This window comes from Panthera leo, chromosome Y (genome assembly GCF_018350215.1).
Source record: "Panthera leo isolate Ple1 chromosome Y, P.leo_Ple1_pat1.1, whole genome shotgun sequence".
In the NCBI taxonomy this organism is placed as follows: domain Eukaryota; kingdom Metazoa; phylum Chordata; class Mammalia; order Carnivora; family Felidae; genus Panthera; species Panthera leo.
This window is the reverse complement of record NC_056697.1, coordinates 6,808,138-6,823,864: the sequence shown is the minus strand read 5'-3', so window position 1 is coordinate 6,823,864 and position 15,727 is coordinate 6,808,138. Positions and strand designations below refer to the sequence as shown.

Here is a 15,727-nt window from a genome sequence, read left to right as displayed (position 1 = left end):
TCATGGCAGAAGCCCTGCTTCCTGGTGTGAGGGCTCCAAGGGGCCAGAGCTGTGGGTGTGGCTCCTCTGTTAAGAGCCAGCTTGCTTCCAGAGCCCAGGGTGCGGTCGATACCGCGGTTAAGACACTGAAGCCTCCCAGGAGGGTCCCGAGGAATTCCAGGGCAGGGGGCCAGGCTTTGCAGGTATGGCTGGATTAAAGTCTGTATTCCCTTCTAGATCCTTCCAGTCCTTAGCTATTTTCTTTGGCACAGGAGAATCTTTTTTTTTTTTTTTTTTAATCCTAATCCTAAGAAATGTCATGAAGACAGATTTAGAGTTAAAATGTCAACTCCTGCGGCTCTAGGTGTGGGATGTACAGGTTTTAAACAACAGCAGAAGTTGCTTGAGATCGTGGGAAAAGCCCTAAATCGAAGTCCCGACTTGCTCTGTGAATAGGAGTGTGGGGGAAAGGGGGTCCGGGGAGGGCCCTCGCGTGCCTGGACATAAAAACGGTCTAGTGGTCACATAAAGAGATGAGCATGTTCAGCCACCGGCTGCTCTTGATTGTGGATGCATTGGACTTGAGACTCATGACCTGGTGTGGGTTCGGGGTCACATCCGTTATTAAAGTGGCGGCTGCCTGAGCAGCTGGGCCCAGTCTGACTCCCTCCCTGCTTGGCCATCTGGGGCCAGAGCACCGCTGAGTAGTCTGTGGCCACCCCCAGGCCTGCACTCGCCTGGCCCGCTCCCTCCCACCTCTGCGGGCAACACCCCTGGACAACACCCCTGGCTCCCTCGGCCCAAGGTCAGGTTCTGGAATGCGGAGCTCCTGCTCTATTCAACAACCCAGGCCTTTGCAGAAAGCTGCTCCTTTCATTTCTTTCTTTGATGCAGAGCCTCTGACTTCTGGACGGGACACACCCCATCAGCTCCCAAACCCAGAGAGGTAGGGGCAGGGCTGCTCCAGAACCGGTTCTAACGTGAGAGGCACAGCATGCTGGGGTCCTTTCCTTGTGGCCTTCCGGAGAACTGGCTGTGAAAAGTTGCTTCTTCCTGCAGCTCGTTGCCGTGTGCCGTCCCTTGTCTGCTTGTGGAAGGGCCCCCTTGCACTCGGATCCCTGACCGTTCCCTTGCCTACACAGCTGGTTTTCAGAGTTAAAATCCCAGTGGGTTGGGGGTGGCACTGTTTGCCGGGAGCCTGGTACAGTCACGGGTGACGGTGACCGCATTCGACGGAGCCGTGGGCCCCCGTCCCGTGGCACAGAAGAGGCTGGTTAAATGCTCTTTAACAGATGGCTGTGCACCCCTCTCCCAGACCCCATCTGCAGGGCTGACTGAGTCCCTGGGGGAAAGGGAGGGGCATGTGGGAGGACAAAGACAGAGGGTAGAGATGGTCCAGGAATGTTAAGCATGCAGGGAATGGTGGGGTGTGGGGGTGGGAGGCGAGAAAGGAGAGCTCCCCGCTCTCCCGGAACATGGAACGAACCCACATTTCTTCAGAGACCTTGGTTTGCACTTAGCACTAAGACCCATGAGTTCTAGGTACAGATGCACCTTTGGGAATGTGTGGGGATAGGAACTCCTTGCTTATTGGGTGAGCTGGGTACTTAGGAGGACTGATGAGGTTCCAGTGCCTTGTTCTTGTCAAGCTTGAAAGACTCCTGTTAAGTGAAAGAAGCCAGACACAGAGGGCCATGTATTGTGTGCCACCATTTACACGGATTGTGCACAGTGGGAGAAGCCAAAGAGAGACACAGGAGGCGGGTGGTTGCTGGGACTGGGGGCGGGAGGAACTGGGACTGCCTGCGGGCACGTCCTTCTGGGGCCGTAGCTGTTTCAGAACTGGGGAGAGGAGGCCGTTGCATAATGTGAAGTTGCCCAAGGCAACAGAGCGGCTCTGCTTGAACCTGGTTACTTTTATGTTCTGTGAATTTCATCTCAATTACAAAAGGAAAACTCAGAGGTAGAATGGGGCGGGTCTTTACCAAGGGTTTGCTCAGTGTAAGTTTTCCTGATGGTTGGGGGGCCCCAGGAGTTGGTCTGGTACTTTGTGTGGCTGGGCATCTCGTAGCTCGTCTCAGGCCAGGCCCCGCCCCCCTGATTCTGCTTCTCTCCTAGCACCATCCTGCTTTACCACATCATGGCCTGGGGCCTGGCCGTCCTGCTGTGCGTGGAGGGAGTGGTCATGCTCTACTACCCGTCTGTGTCCAGGTAAGCGGGGACTCCCTGCTCCCTGACTCATCATTCTCTGGCGACAGATACACAGGCCCTGACGCAGAGTGGGCACCTTGCAGGTCAGGCCATTGTTCACAGACCTGCCCAGACCCGCCCTGGGGCGCTCGCTACAGTACTTGTTCCCTGGAGTTTGTTTCCCCGCCTCAGCCTCTCACATTTGTGTAGGTGCCCGTGGGTGCAAGTATGTGCACCCAGCTTGAGGTGCGTCCTCACGTCAGGGTGTGCACCCAGCGTTAGGTGTGTTCCTCTCCACATCGATGGGGCTTCCTCATGCACACCCTTTAGTTGTTATGCTTCAGGCCAGCTTCATCTGGATGAGCAGGGGAGTTTAACAACCTAAGGATGAATTCGAAATGGCTTGGAGAAACCCAAAGATTGCTCTTAGAAGAGCTGGATCTAAGCGTCAGCTTGCTTCACTTTGCCACTTCTCTTCCAGCTGTATTCCCGCTATCCTGAACACAGATCCAGGGAAACAGATAATCTGACATTGTCTTAGGTATTTCTTCAACGTCCTCAAAAATCTCCTCAGTGCAGTCAGTCTTCTGTAAGGGCTCACGGTCCCTCCAAGGATGTGTGCTCTAGCTTCCAATGGAAAACTGCAACAGGTGGGGACATGGTCTCTGTCTGGGATCTTAGGGCAGTGTAGACAAGGATCGCAGCCCAGCCTGAGGACAAATCTGGTCCTCTGCTTGTTTTTATAAAGTTTTATTGGAACACAGTCATGCCCTTTGTTTATGCATGGTTTATGGCTGCTTTCACACTGCAGTGTCAGAGTAGTTTTGACAGAGAATGGGTGGCCCATGGAGCATGAAATACTTACGGTAAAAGTTCCCTTACAGAAAACGTTTGCTGACTCGTGGTTGGACAATTTCTCCCCCTTTTTTGACTGCTTGTAGTTACTCGGATGTCTCCAAGTTGGTGTTGCCTTCTCGATGGCGGATACTCCCAAAGTCTGTGTAGATGCATCCATACAGCTGCTCTGAGGAACTTTACGAGGACAAGTACGGTGTCCGTGGCTGTTATAGTGGGGTGTGCTTAATGGTTAATAGTGGAAAGGGAGCTTTCATCACTCCCGCGAGCTTCATCCGTGGGCTCCTGGAGCCTCCTGGGAAGGTTGCATCTGAGCATGAGGGAGCCATCGCTGCGGGGCTCACTCCCAGGTGCCCCCTTGGTCCTTAGGAGGCTGCTTCCGGGCCTGTGCAAACTGCTATCCCCACTCAGTCAATCATCGCTTACTTTTGTCTTTTGGTCAGAGTCATGGCTTTTCTTTTTTTCTTTTTTTTTTTTTTTCTTTAGCACCTTATTTTATTTTTTGAGAGACAGAGCATGACCAGGGCAGAGAGAGGGAGACACAGAATCCAAAGCAGGCTCCAGGCTCCAGGCTCCGAGCTGCCAGCACAGAGCCTGATACGGGACTGGAACCCACAACAGTGAGATCATAACCTGAGCTGAAGTCAGATGCTCAACCGAGTGAGCCACCCAGGCGCCCCAAATCATGGCTTTTCTGCTGCTTGATTCTCTTTGTCCCCTCAAGCCTTTCCAGACCACATTTGAACCTGCACAGCTGAAAATGAAAACTTCCATTAAAAGGAAGGTAGCCTTGTGAGATGGTGTTCTGTTCCTTCTCATGGCGAGAAAAGGTGGCCTCGCGTTTTTCCCACCCAAGTTGTTTTGCATTCGGTCATTTTCCCCTTCTGGGCTGGACCACTCCAGGCATGTTAGAACAAGAGTGCGTGTGTGCATTTTTATCGTTCTGCCTTCTGTGGCCACAGAGGCTGTTCCCTCATCTGCTTTTGCACCTCCTACCTGGGTTGGGCCTGAGCAGTCCTCTCTCCCCTTTGCCTTTGATTCTCTCTTCCTCGTTGCTCTCTGACGTTATGCGTGTCTTCGCTCCTAGCTCCCACGTGGGTAAGCCGTGCCTGTGTGGCACTCTCCTACCCCACCTGCTGACTGACGATTCCCGTGATCCTTCAGTAGAAGTTCTGGTCCTTCCCCTGAAAAGCACCTCTGCTGTGATGGTTCTGCACAACCATGGCAACACATTTGCCTTGGAATATGAGGGCTGGGAATTTGGAGGCGCTAAAGGGGACAGACTGGATCTTATTCACAGGACTGGCCTTTTTTTTTATTGACTTATCACTTACATATCACACCCAGTGCTCATCCCAACAAGTGCCCTCCTTAATGCCCATCACCCATTTTCCCCACCCCCATCAACCTTCCGTTTGTTCTCTGTATTTAAGAGTCTCTTATGGTTTGCCTCCCTCTCTGTTATCTTATTTTTCCTTCCGTTCTCTATGTTCATCTGTTGAGTTTCTCAGATTCCACATATGAGTGAAAACACGTGATATCTTTTTCTGACTTATTTTGCTTCGCATAATACACTCTAGTTCCACTCACTTTGTTGCAAATGGCGAGATTTCATTCTTTTTCATTGCCGAGTAGTATTCCATTGTATGTATATCACATCTTCTTTACCCATTCGACAGTTGATGGACGTTTGGGCTCTTTACATAATTTGGGTATTGTGGATAGCAGCCCTATAAACACGGGGGTGCACGTGCCCCTTCGAATCAGCACTTATGTATCCTTTGGATAAATTCCTAGTAGTGCAATTTCTGGGTCGTAGGGTAGCTCGGTTTTTAATTTTTTGAGGTACCTCCACAGTGTTTTCCACAGTGGCTGCACCAGTTTGCATTCCCATTTGTGTCTTTTTCTCCTTGAAGAGACCCAGTGGGGGGACTCCCCTTTTCGAGTGTCCTTTCCTATCTTTCCTTTTGTTAGCAGTGACCTTTAAAATCTCTCCCCCGTGGAATGCCCTAGAGGGCCTCACATTTACAGGACAAATAGAAACATGATTGGTCTCTCCTGTTCTTCAGTGATTGATTGATTGCTCCTTTGCAGACATAAGGTGTGAGTCCCATTTCCTTCTGGCAGAGTCAGAAGTGGATTTACGCATTTGCCTTTTCTCTCTCACCCTCTGATCTCACCTTCCAGGTAAGTGTGTATATTTTAGGCAAAGCCTTGTGTTCAAGAATGGCTTGGTCCTCCTCCCTCAGGTGTGAACGGGATCCGGAGCTCGCCATCCCGCACTATGTCACCACATACTTGCCGCTGCTGCTCGTCCTGGGGGCCAACCCCATCCTATTCTGGAAGACCGTGACCGCAGGTGAGCAGCAGGGAAGCTGTCTGGGTGCATGACCAGGGCTATGGCCCCATGCCTTGGGCTCAGATAATGGCATGCGTTGTGCTCCTGGAATCATCTAGGACGCTAGACCTCATTTGTCATCCTCTAGAGACATAAGTACAATGCATTTGGAGAAAGTGAGCAGGTTTAATAAGTGAAAGCGAGCAAGCCTATCTGGTCATGGGCTACACAAGTTCTTTGCCAGTGTTTAATAGCTCAAGACCAGGGCCAGTGGACTTTTCACTTCCGTCTAGGCTCATCCTGGGTCTGCCCTTGGGGTGCCTTGGAGGCCCCAGGAGTGCCCGTGGAAAACTGGAGGTCAGATAGGAGCGGAAGGAGGGGAGCGGGGGGGGGGGGGGGGGGGGGGGGGGGGAGGGGGGAAGGGATGGGGTGTGGCCTGAAGAGTGAGCCTGGTTACTCCCGTGAGGTGCTTGGCCTTGTGTGTTTACTCAGTTGGGCAGGAAACAGGAAGTAGAGCGCAGGAAAGGAGTCGGGTGCAAATAGTAAGAACTGAATAAGAAGGATGTTGTGAGCCAGCAGGATACCCTGGAAAGAACTCTGAGCTGAGGCTGGGGACTTGGCATTCTGGTTCCACCCCATCCTCACGGAGGCATGACCTGGGGCAAACCTCCAACCTGCTCAGGCTGCATGGATCTCTCCTGTGCAGAATGAGAATGAACAAGTGCACCTTGGGGCACCTGGGTGGCTCAGTCGGTGAAGCGTCCGACTTCGGCTCAGCTCATGATCTCACGGTTCGTGGGTTCGAGCCCCGCGTCGGGCTCTGTGCTGACGGCTCAGAGCCTGGAGCCTGCTTCCGATTCTGTGTCTCCCTCCCTCTCTGCCTCTGCCCTGCTCATGCTCTGTCTCTTTTTCTCTCAAAAATAAACATTTAAAAGAATTAAAAGAAAAAATAAATAAAAAGAAGTGCCCCTTAATGGAAAGGTCGGTTGATTGTAGAACTTCAAAACATTTCAAGTGCTGTGCCACTAAGAGTAGGAAATCATGTGGCTCTTTGGATCAGTTTTTTTCCTCCATGTTGCGTTTAAAAACAGTGTATTGGGGCGTCTGGGTGGTTCAGTTGGTTGAATATCTAACTCTTGATTTTGGTTCCAGTCGTGATGCCAGGGTCATGGGATTGAGTGCTCTCTGCTGAGTGTGGAGCCTGTTTAAGATTCTGTCTCTTCTTCTGCCCCCTCCCCTGCTTGTGCACTCTCTCCCTCTCTCTAAAATAAAAAAATAAAATTAAAATAAAAACAGTATGTTAAGTACAGCAACTTTTTATACAGATTTGCATAAAAGTACTGAGTCATTTATATCAAACAAAAGTCATGTATAGGTAAAGGACTGATAAGAACGACAGTAAGATGCTAACACTGCTTGTCTCAGGATAGACCATAGCTCGTTGATTTTCCTCTAACCTTTTTTAATGTTTTCCAACTTGTTGGGGCGCCGCCTGGGTGGCTCAGTTGGTTACGCATCTGACTTCGGCTCAGGTCACGATCTCGCGGTTTGTGAGTTTGAGCCCCACGTCGGGCTCTGTGCTGACAGCTGGGAGTCTGCTTCGGATCCTGTGTCACCCTCTCTTTCTACCCCTCCCCTGCTCGCACTCTGACTCTCTCTCAAAAATAAATAAACATTAAAAAGTAAAGTATTCTCCAACTTGTCTATAATGAGAAATTTTTAATCTTTCAATGTTTCAAAACAGTGTGCATTATTTTTGTAATAGAAAATATAAACCTTTAAAAATATAGTTCTGTTTTTTAATGTTTGAGAGAGAGAAGGCAGGGGAAGGGCAGAGAGAGAGGGAGAAAGAGGATTTGAAGCTGACAGAGCCCCATAGGGGACTCGAACTCATGATCTGTGAGATCATGAACTGAGCCAAAGTTGGACGCTTAACCGACTGAGACACCCAGATGCCCCTAAATATATAGATTTTTTTTAATGTTATTGTTGAGAGAGAGAGGCAAGAGAGAGACAGAATCTGAAGCAGCCTCCATGCTGACAGCAGAGACCCTGACATGGTGCTCAAACTCACAAACTGTGAGATCGTGACCTGAGCCACCCAGGTACCCCTAAAAATACAGTTTTTGAATCGGTAAAATCCAAATAAAATTTGGAGCTTAATTAATAGTAACAGACCATTGCTAATTTCTCCCCGGTGACCAATGTGACCCTTGGTGTGTAAGATGTTAATGTTGAACGAGTCTGGGTATAGGTATGCAGAAAGTCTCTGTACTGTCTTTGCAGTCAGGGGAAGACAACAGTTCTTGGGAGGTGAACGTTTTAAAGACCCCGTGTCCCATCAAGTCTGCGAGGACCCCAGCTTGGAGTGTGGGGGAAGGAACGGCCGTATCTTGGGCTGTCTCCTGCCCTTCTGCCTTTGCTTTGGGGCTTACGTCCACGTTGACTCTCTTCCCTGCCACTCAGGAGATGCAAATAATGACCATGACATGCAGTCCCCCTCTGTTTTTCACAGTGGCCTCTTTACTAAAAGGAAGAAAAGGCATTTACACAGAGAACGAGAGACGGATGGGAGCCGTGATCAAGATCCGATTTTTCAAAATAATGCTGGTTTTAATTATTTGGTAACCTTTCTTCTATTTTTTATTTTTTAATTGCCGCTGGGAAGGGATACGTAAACAACTTGCCATTTTGCTTTTCTAAGTGTGACCCGAGAGTTGCAAAGCAGAGAGTCTTTGGAAAGGAGATCTTTGAAACTGCACTAGGTGCCCTTTGAGGAAATACACGCGAGACAGGAAGGCAGGCCCACAATCTGTGAACTCCTGGAAAGATACTCACATCTCCTCAGATTATATATAAAGCCCTCAGAACAAACAACTCCCGAGTTTAGTTTCCAGATACCGTGAACGTGCATCTGGTGTTTCGGCCCACTGCCAGGGCTAACTCTGAAATAAAACGCTGGACCACACTTTTAAAATGTACCCGTTTGTATCATTCTTGACCCCAGGATTCCTGGATCTGAGAAGATATAGGACAAGGGCACATTTTTTGGTGGGATGATTCATGGTTCCATCAAGACATATAGAGAGAGCCATTTTTCTCTAAACCTCAGTTGGCCCCCCAGTTGGCATTCTGCCCAGTTTCAGGTGCATGCTTTGAAAATAGATCTGTAACCCATGCAAAACAGATGGGAACCAGAAAACCTTTTGCTGGGGTGAATCAATACTTTGCAAAACAGGGCGTGCCTTCGTGGTGTTAATAATTGATGTGATAGGAGGAGGTTTGTTTGGACGTTGTCCTAGGCGAGATGGAAATGATCTCCCTCTCAAAATACACTCAGCTCTTCATTTTATTTTTTTTAATTTTTTTTAACGTTTATTTATTTTTGAGACAGAGAGAGACAGAGCATGAATGAGGGAGGATCAGAGAGAGGGAGACACAGAATCTGAAACAGGCTCCAGGCTCTGAGCTGTCAGCACAGAGCCCGATGCGGGGCTCGAACTCACGGACCGTGAGATCGTGACCTGAGCTGAAGCCGGTGCTCAACCGACTGAGCCACCCAGGCGCCCCAACAGCTCCTCATTTTAAATGTCGTAGGCCTAGCAACAATAACATCAAACAGTTCACACGTGAAATAGCAAGATTTGTGCAGCTCTCCCTCAAAACGTTACATTACTCATCAAGGGAAAATTGAATTTTGAGTTATTAGCTATAACGTTAGAGCCTTACACCCGATGTGGTGTTGCGTGTTACCCTTGGAAGAAGTCGCTGATCTCTGCTTTACGCTTGAGAGAAAGAGGTCTCTTAAATTAAATCCTGGATGTGCTGGTTCCTCCATGTGCCCAAGTGGATTCCCCTCCAGGACTTGGTGGCCTTGGAGGACAGGTTTCCTGACCGCCGGCATTTAAAGATGAGTTGGGTTACATGTTCTCTTTACCCAGGGTTCTTTTCTTTCTGACAGCTGGTTGCCAAACATCATCAACGAAAGCCTTTTATTCTATCTTGAAATGCAACCAGATATCAACGGGAGCTTTTTGAGACCTGTGAGAAATGCGGCCAAGACCACGTGGTTTATAATGGTAGGTCAACCTTGATTTAAAATTTTTTTCTTGAAAAGTAAAGTTCAGAGAGAAAAAAACCCACTCCAAAGTATGATGTGTTGTGGGTTAAATATGTAACGGTATGTACCTGTATCTGCCTTTGATGTACCAGCTAGCTAGTCTCATTCATTGTTGGGACCGTTATTAAATGGGGACAACTCTGGTAAATCAGTTTGGCCCAGTTTTTCAGACCTTTCCAGCAGACCCAAAATATCAGAGAATTTCACTTGAAGAAATATTTCAGACTATGAAAAAGCCATAGGGACGAAGGTGTTCCTTGTAACATCATCCACGATTATTAAACTGATACGAACAGATACCACACTTGATCTTAGCCAAAAGGCCAAGAAGCGATCCCATCATCCGTGATTATAAAGTGTTATAGGCAACCCAAATGAAACAAATACAAGGAAATGGCTAAGTAAATTACACTTTTTCATCCTGGTGGAGTGTTATGTAGATGTTAACGTGACAATTATGAAATCTCTAGTATTTTGAGAATATATTTAAAAAATTCTTTAAATGTTTATTTTTGAAAGAGGTAGAGATAGAGTGCTAGCAGGGGAGGGGCAGAGGGAGAGGGAGATACAGAATCTGAAGCAGGCTCCAGGCTCTGAGCTGTCTGCATAATCCGACTCAGGACCTGAACTCAAAAACTTCGAGATCATGACCTGAGCTGAGTTTGGACGCTCAACGGACTGAGCCACCTGGGTGCCCCTGAAATCTGTAGTTTTAAGTGAAAAACGCAGGATATAAAAATTACACTAGTTACAACCACATAATAACACGTGTGAAAAAAATACCGTATAGAAATACACAGAACGGTGAAGCAGCTGGGTGGCTCAGTCAGTTGAGCGTCCGACTTTGGCTCAGGTCATGGTCTCAATGGTTCATGAGTTCGAGTCCCACATCCGGCTGTCCGCTGTCAGCTTGGGGCCCGCTTCAGATCCTCTGTCCACCTCTTTCTCTGCCCCTCCCCCACTTGCTCTGTTTCTCTCAAAAATAAACATTAAAAAAATACATAAAATCGGGGCGCCTGGGTGGCTCAGTCGGTTGGGCGTCCGACTTCGGCTCAGGTCATGATCTCGCGGTCCGTGGGTTCGGGCCCCGTGTCAGACTCTGTGCTGACAGCTCAGAGCCTGGAGCCTGCTTCGGATTCCGTGTCTCCCTCTCTCTCTGCTCCTCCCCTGTTCATGCTCTGTCTCTGTCTGTCTCAAACATAAATAAAAACATTAAAAAAAATACACAAAATGGAAATAAGGTGGAAACACCATGAGTAGATTCCTCCCAGTGTTTTCGCTGTGTTGCATTTGTAATGAAAAAACAAAACTGTTAGCGGAGAGGTACACGTTGTCTTGTACGGAATTGATATTTCTGCTGCTTCCGAACTGGGGAGAATCTGACCCATGAGAACTTTATAATAAGCCAGCATTCACTGCCTCCACCTCTTTGCTTCGGTTTGGAGTTTCTCTTGGTTCCTTTGGTTCACTTCATGGGTACTTAGCACACGGAAATAGAGGAACGTCCCCTAGACTCGTTTTTAGCCTCAGGTACCTTTGTTAAATCACATTCTGACTCAGAAGCACAAGATGGAGAGCATCTCTGTGTAGGAGAGCCTAGCTGCCTGGCAGGGGTGAAAATAGGATCGGTTCGATTGCCCTGTGTCGCATGCATCCCCTCCCCCCACCCCCTCCAGCTCTCCCCTCCCCGCCTCCTCGTGAAGGTACAGCACCTAAAGCCAATCTTGGTCTTGCCCTGAAGCGGCCAACCGGGTCGCTTCCAAGTGAGGCAGCCCAGTGAGCATCCAAGTGGAGTTAATGCTCAAATTCCCAGTACACAGACTGGCCGACTCGTGTCTTTTTGTCCTTCCTCCTAGGCGATACTGAACCCAGCCCAGGGATTTCTCTTGTCTTTGGCCTTCTACGGCTGGACAGGATGCAGCCTGGAGTTTCAGTCTCCCGGGAAGGAGATTCAGTGGGAATCCATGGCAACGTCTGCCGCGGAGCAGCCCTACCTGTCCCCAGATGGCTCCAGCGCACCCGGTGAGAGCCTCACTTCCAGGAAGGTGCTGCGACTCGGCGGGCACGCGTCTGACGAGGCCCTGAGCCTGTTGTCTGAAGGTGAGCCTTATCTGCCAATGTCGGTAAATTGCGGAGCTCCAGGTACGGTTCGGTGTGCCCAGCTCACGTGGGACGTTTCAGATGAAGACCCAGTCTGCCAGCGCTGGCTCTTCCCATCTGTCCTTTTCACTGAAAGACTTGAGTGCTGGGGTCTGCAGACCTCTCTGTGGTCATCAGACTGCGTTCTGTGGAATCCTAGTGTGGACGTTTAGGCGTCTAGGAAATGATTCACTTCCAGAATTTGCGTGAAATCCCGTGGGGAGAACTGCGCATACTGAAATGCGTTGGTAACCAAATACTAACCCATCCAGGCCCACAGCCCATTAATCTGTCCTCCCGGGTTAGCTCAGAGAAACATTTGCCCGCCCTCTTGGTTTCAGTGAAAACTGGCCTCACATGGGAAGAAGTGCTACCTGAAACCATCACGTTTTCGGCTCCGTCGCTGTGTGGAACTGAATTTCCAGGTTACGGTGCTATTTATTTATCAGATCAAAAAAAGAAAAAGTTAGATGTTCGAGTGTGATGGAGACTGTCTTCGAGACGTCAGTTTTTCGTCTCAGAGTTTTTTATGTTGACTAAAGCGGCCTCATGGATCTAATTGATTATATCTGGTTTTTTGTTTTTTTTTTTTTTACAATCCAGACTGTAACTTATGAAATAACTTCTTGCTAATAGACTACTCTCCTCCCTGTTGAGGTTCCTAATAAAGTTTTGTTTTAGCCAAAATGTTGGTGAGGAGAGGTTTGAAAATCCCCACTCTGACATCCCCAAAGTTGTAACTCGCCTGATGGTTTGTAATGTACAAGCCGATTGATCCTTTAGGTTTTTGGTAGCTATAATTTTATGGTTGCCCGTGGGTTGTCTAAAAAGGAGCGCGAGAGAGATGCCTGGGGTGGCTCAGTTGGTTGAGTGTCTGATTGTTGATTTCAACTCAGGTCACGATCCGGGGGTCATAGGACCGAGCCCCATGAGTGTAGAGGCACTGAGCGTAGAGCCTACCTAAGATTTTCTCTCTGTCCCTCAGCCTCTCTCCCCGGATCATGCTCTCTCTCTCTCTCTTTAAAATAACAAATACATATTTTATTTCATTTTATGTTTTTTAAAGTTTATTTTGAGAGACAGAGCGAGCGAGCGAGCGTGCACACAAGTCGGGGAGAGGCAGAGAATCCCAAGTAGGGTCCGCACTGTCAGCACAGAGCCTGATGCGGGGCCCGAACCCACAAACTGTGAGATCGTGGCCTAAGCCGAAGTCGGATGCCCAACCGATTGAGCAACCCAGGTGCCCCCAAGACACATATGTATTATAAAAAAACAGCAAGAGAGAAGCTAAGAGAGAATGTTTAAGAATGTTGGCTGAAGGGTGCCTGGGTGGCTCAGTCGGTTGAGCATGTGACTCTTGGTTTTGGCTCAGGTCATGATCTCAAGGTTGTGACACAGAGCCTGACTTGGGAGTCGGGCTCCATGCTGAGGATGCTTTCAGTGTGTCCCCCACGCATGCGCACGTGTGCTTTCCCTCCCTCCCTCCCTCCATAAAGAAAAAAAAATAAAAAGAAATTAAGGGCAACTGAGCATGCTCTGGGACGTGGGTTCTGCTTTGCGTTCCGTCAGCAGGCACCGGGGCCAGCGGGGTGGGCCGCCGCCTCTGTTCAGCCCACGTCCCGTCTGTGTGTCTGTCTTCAGAGCAGCCTCCTCAGCACTGTTGGCATTTGGGGCTGGGGGATGCCTTGTTCCGAGGGCCGACTCGGACACCGTGGGATGTGGCACGTCTGTGCCCACTCCATGCCCGTCGCGCCCTCCTGATTGTGGCAACCGAGACCTCAACAACTACCCCTTGGGGGCACAGTGACCCCAGTTCAGAACCAACGTCTTAGGGTAATTAGGTTTTCAGAAAGCTTAGATCCATACATTTGCTTTCCCCAATGTGTTGTCTGAGTGAACTGCGCGTGCACACACACATACACACACACACACACACGCATATGCATGCACACGCGTGTGTGAAAGCAAAGGCAAACACACCAACCAGATGGCTTTGTACAGAAATAATGTTGACATTTGAGAGTGAAGAAAATACGCAGAAGGTTGTTTGGAAGTGACTTTAGAGGGTTTGTTTTGTTTTGTTTTGCATTCCTGCAATTCAGATACATTGAAGGAGGGTTTGTTTTCAGGTGGTGAGCTTGGTTTGTTCTCAGGGCCAAAAAACATAGTGATAAATTGATAGATGGCTTCCCGGAGATGGGTATCATCTGGTTGTAATTGCAAACCTCGAAGGAAAATGGTAGTTCTGGCTAAAGCTGCAAGATAGAGGCTGTGTGTTCATCGACTTTTATTTAGTGTGAATGATTCATCAAGGCTTAAAGAACCACGGGGGGTGGGGGGGCGAGAGAAGGGAGGGGGAATTGCTCTTAGCATAGTCCCACCTGGGGAATGAGCCAGAAATTTTTATCTTGATGCATTCAGTTTTGTTTGATTTCCGTCCTGGTGTTTTAAGTTTGTTTATCTATTTTGAGGGAGAGAGAGCGAGCAAAAGAGCAAAAGGAGGGGCAGAGAGAGAGAGGGAGAGAGAGAGAGAATCCCAAGCAGGCTCCACACTCTCAGTGCAGACCCCGATGCAGGGGCTTGATCTCACAACCCGAGTCGAAATCAAGAGTCAGATGTTTAACTGACTGAGCCACGCAGGCACCCGCCCCCCCTCCCCCGCCTGATGTTTTAAAGTGGTTGAGCCCATCTCTGGAAGTCAAGTCAAACATTAGAAATAATAATAAAAATAGTCCCAGTCTGCCCGAGCCCCAGTCACCAGCAAGGAACAGGGCCAGTCAGTAATCTTGCTCTCATTCTCTCAGTGAGCTGTCGAGCGGGCCTGCCCCTCTGAGGTCGGGAATATGCACACAGAGCTTTTAGAGGAAGCAGACAGATCCAGTAGAGAGGTGAGCAAACGGGGCATCGATTCCTTGCGGACACTCTTAAGGCTTCCTTCCTTCCTTCCCTTCCCCCCTCCCTAGCCAAAGCCCTCAGCAAGGCTGACGTCATGGGGTGACTCACAGCCAGGAAGGAAGAAGAGTTTGTCTTTGAAATTTGAACTCCATTTGGGCGATCCGTTTATTTTTGGGAAAATAGTAGGATAAGGAAATGTCTTAAAAGTCTTTGCATTTGGGGGCACCTGGGTGGCTCCGTCGGTTGAGACGTCGGCTCAGTTCGTGATCTTGCGGTTTATGGGTTCCAGCCCCGCATCGGGCTCTCTGCTGTCAGCCTGTTGGCACACAGCCCTCTTTGGATCCTCTGTCCGCCCCCCCCCCCCGCCCCCGACCCCGCTTGTGCTCGTTCAAAAAAATAAACATTAAAAAGCACTTTGAATTTGGAGAGTTATACAAGCACCAAAGTTGCTGTTCCCTGGTGGGGTTGCCTCAAACCTGTAGCTGCAGAGAAGACTGGTCTCAGTCATATATAGCTTTTGCCTCTGTCCTCTGCTTTTTTTTTTTTTTAAATTGAGATAAAGGGGCACCTGGGCAGATCAGTCAGTTAAACATCCAGCTCTTGATTTCGGCTCAGGTCATGATCTCATGGTTCATGAGTTCAAGCCCCGAGTCGGGTTCAGCACTGAGAACACAGAACCTGCTTGGGATTCTCTCTCCCTCTCTCTCGCTGCCCCTTTCCCGCTTATGTGTGTGCTTGCTCTGTGTCACGCAAGATGTATAAACTTAAAAGAATTTGAGGTATAATTCACATACCATGAATTCATCTTTTTAACATTAAACTTCAGTCGGTTTTAGTATATTCACAAAGTTGTGCAACTATCTAATTCCAGAACATTTTCATCACTCCAAGAAGAAACCCTGTACCCATTTTCAACCCCTTCCCATTCTCCGCTCCCCCCCCCTGCCCCCCAACTGCTAATCTACTTTCTTTCTGTATGGATTTACCTCTTCTGGGCATTTCTTCTAAATGGGCACCTACTTGTCCTTTTCTGTGTGGCTTCTTTCGCTTAGCATCATGTTTTCAGGGTTTACCCACATTGTAGCTGCAGTCTGAACTTCGTTGTTTTTATGGCTAAATAATAAATACTCCACTGTGTGGATGGAGAGGCACTTGCTTCTGGTAGTGGTGACCCATGACTGCCCACATTGCCACCAAGCCCTGTCCTGGGA

The 15,727-nt window shown here is 48.9% G+C and overlaps 1 protein-coding gene and 1 pseudogene across 1 annotated transcript in view; one reads left to right on the top strand and one right to left on the bottom strand.

The window, feature by feature from the left end:
- Positions 1-15,727, top strand: part of GPR143 (G protein-coupled receptor 143) — a 46,923-nt gene that overhangs the window by 10,911 nt on the left and 20,285 nt on the right. Inside the window, exons 4-8 of the mRNA XM_042926662.1 lie at positions 2,098-2,190; positions 5,274-5,383; positions 7,878-7,986; positions 9,324-9,441; positions 11,339-11,582. Coding sequence (XP_042782596.1) covers positions 2,098-2,190; positions 5,274-5,383; positions 7,878-7,986; positions 9,324-9,441; positions 11,339-11,582 — 674 coding nt within the window. The remainder of the gene's footprint in view (positions 1-2,097; positions 2,191-5,273; positions 5,384-7,877; positions 7,987-9,323; positions 9,442-11,338; positions 11,583-15,727) is intronic.
- LOC122212691 lies at positions 9,651-9,817 on the bottom strand (annotated as a pseudogene).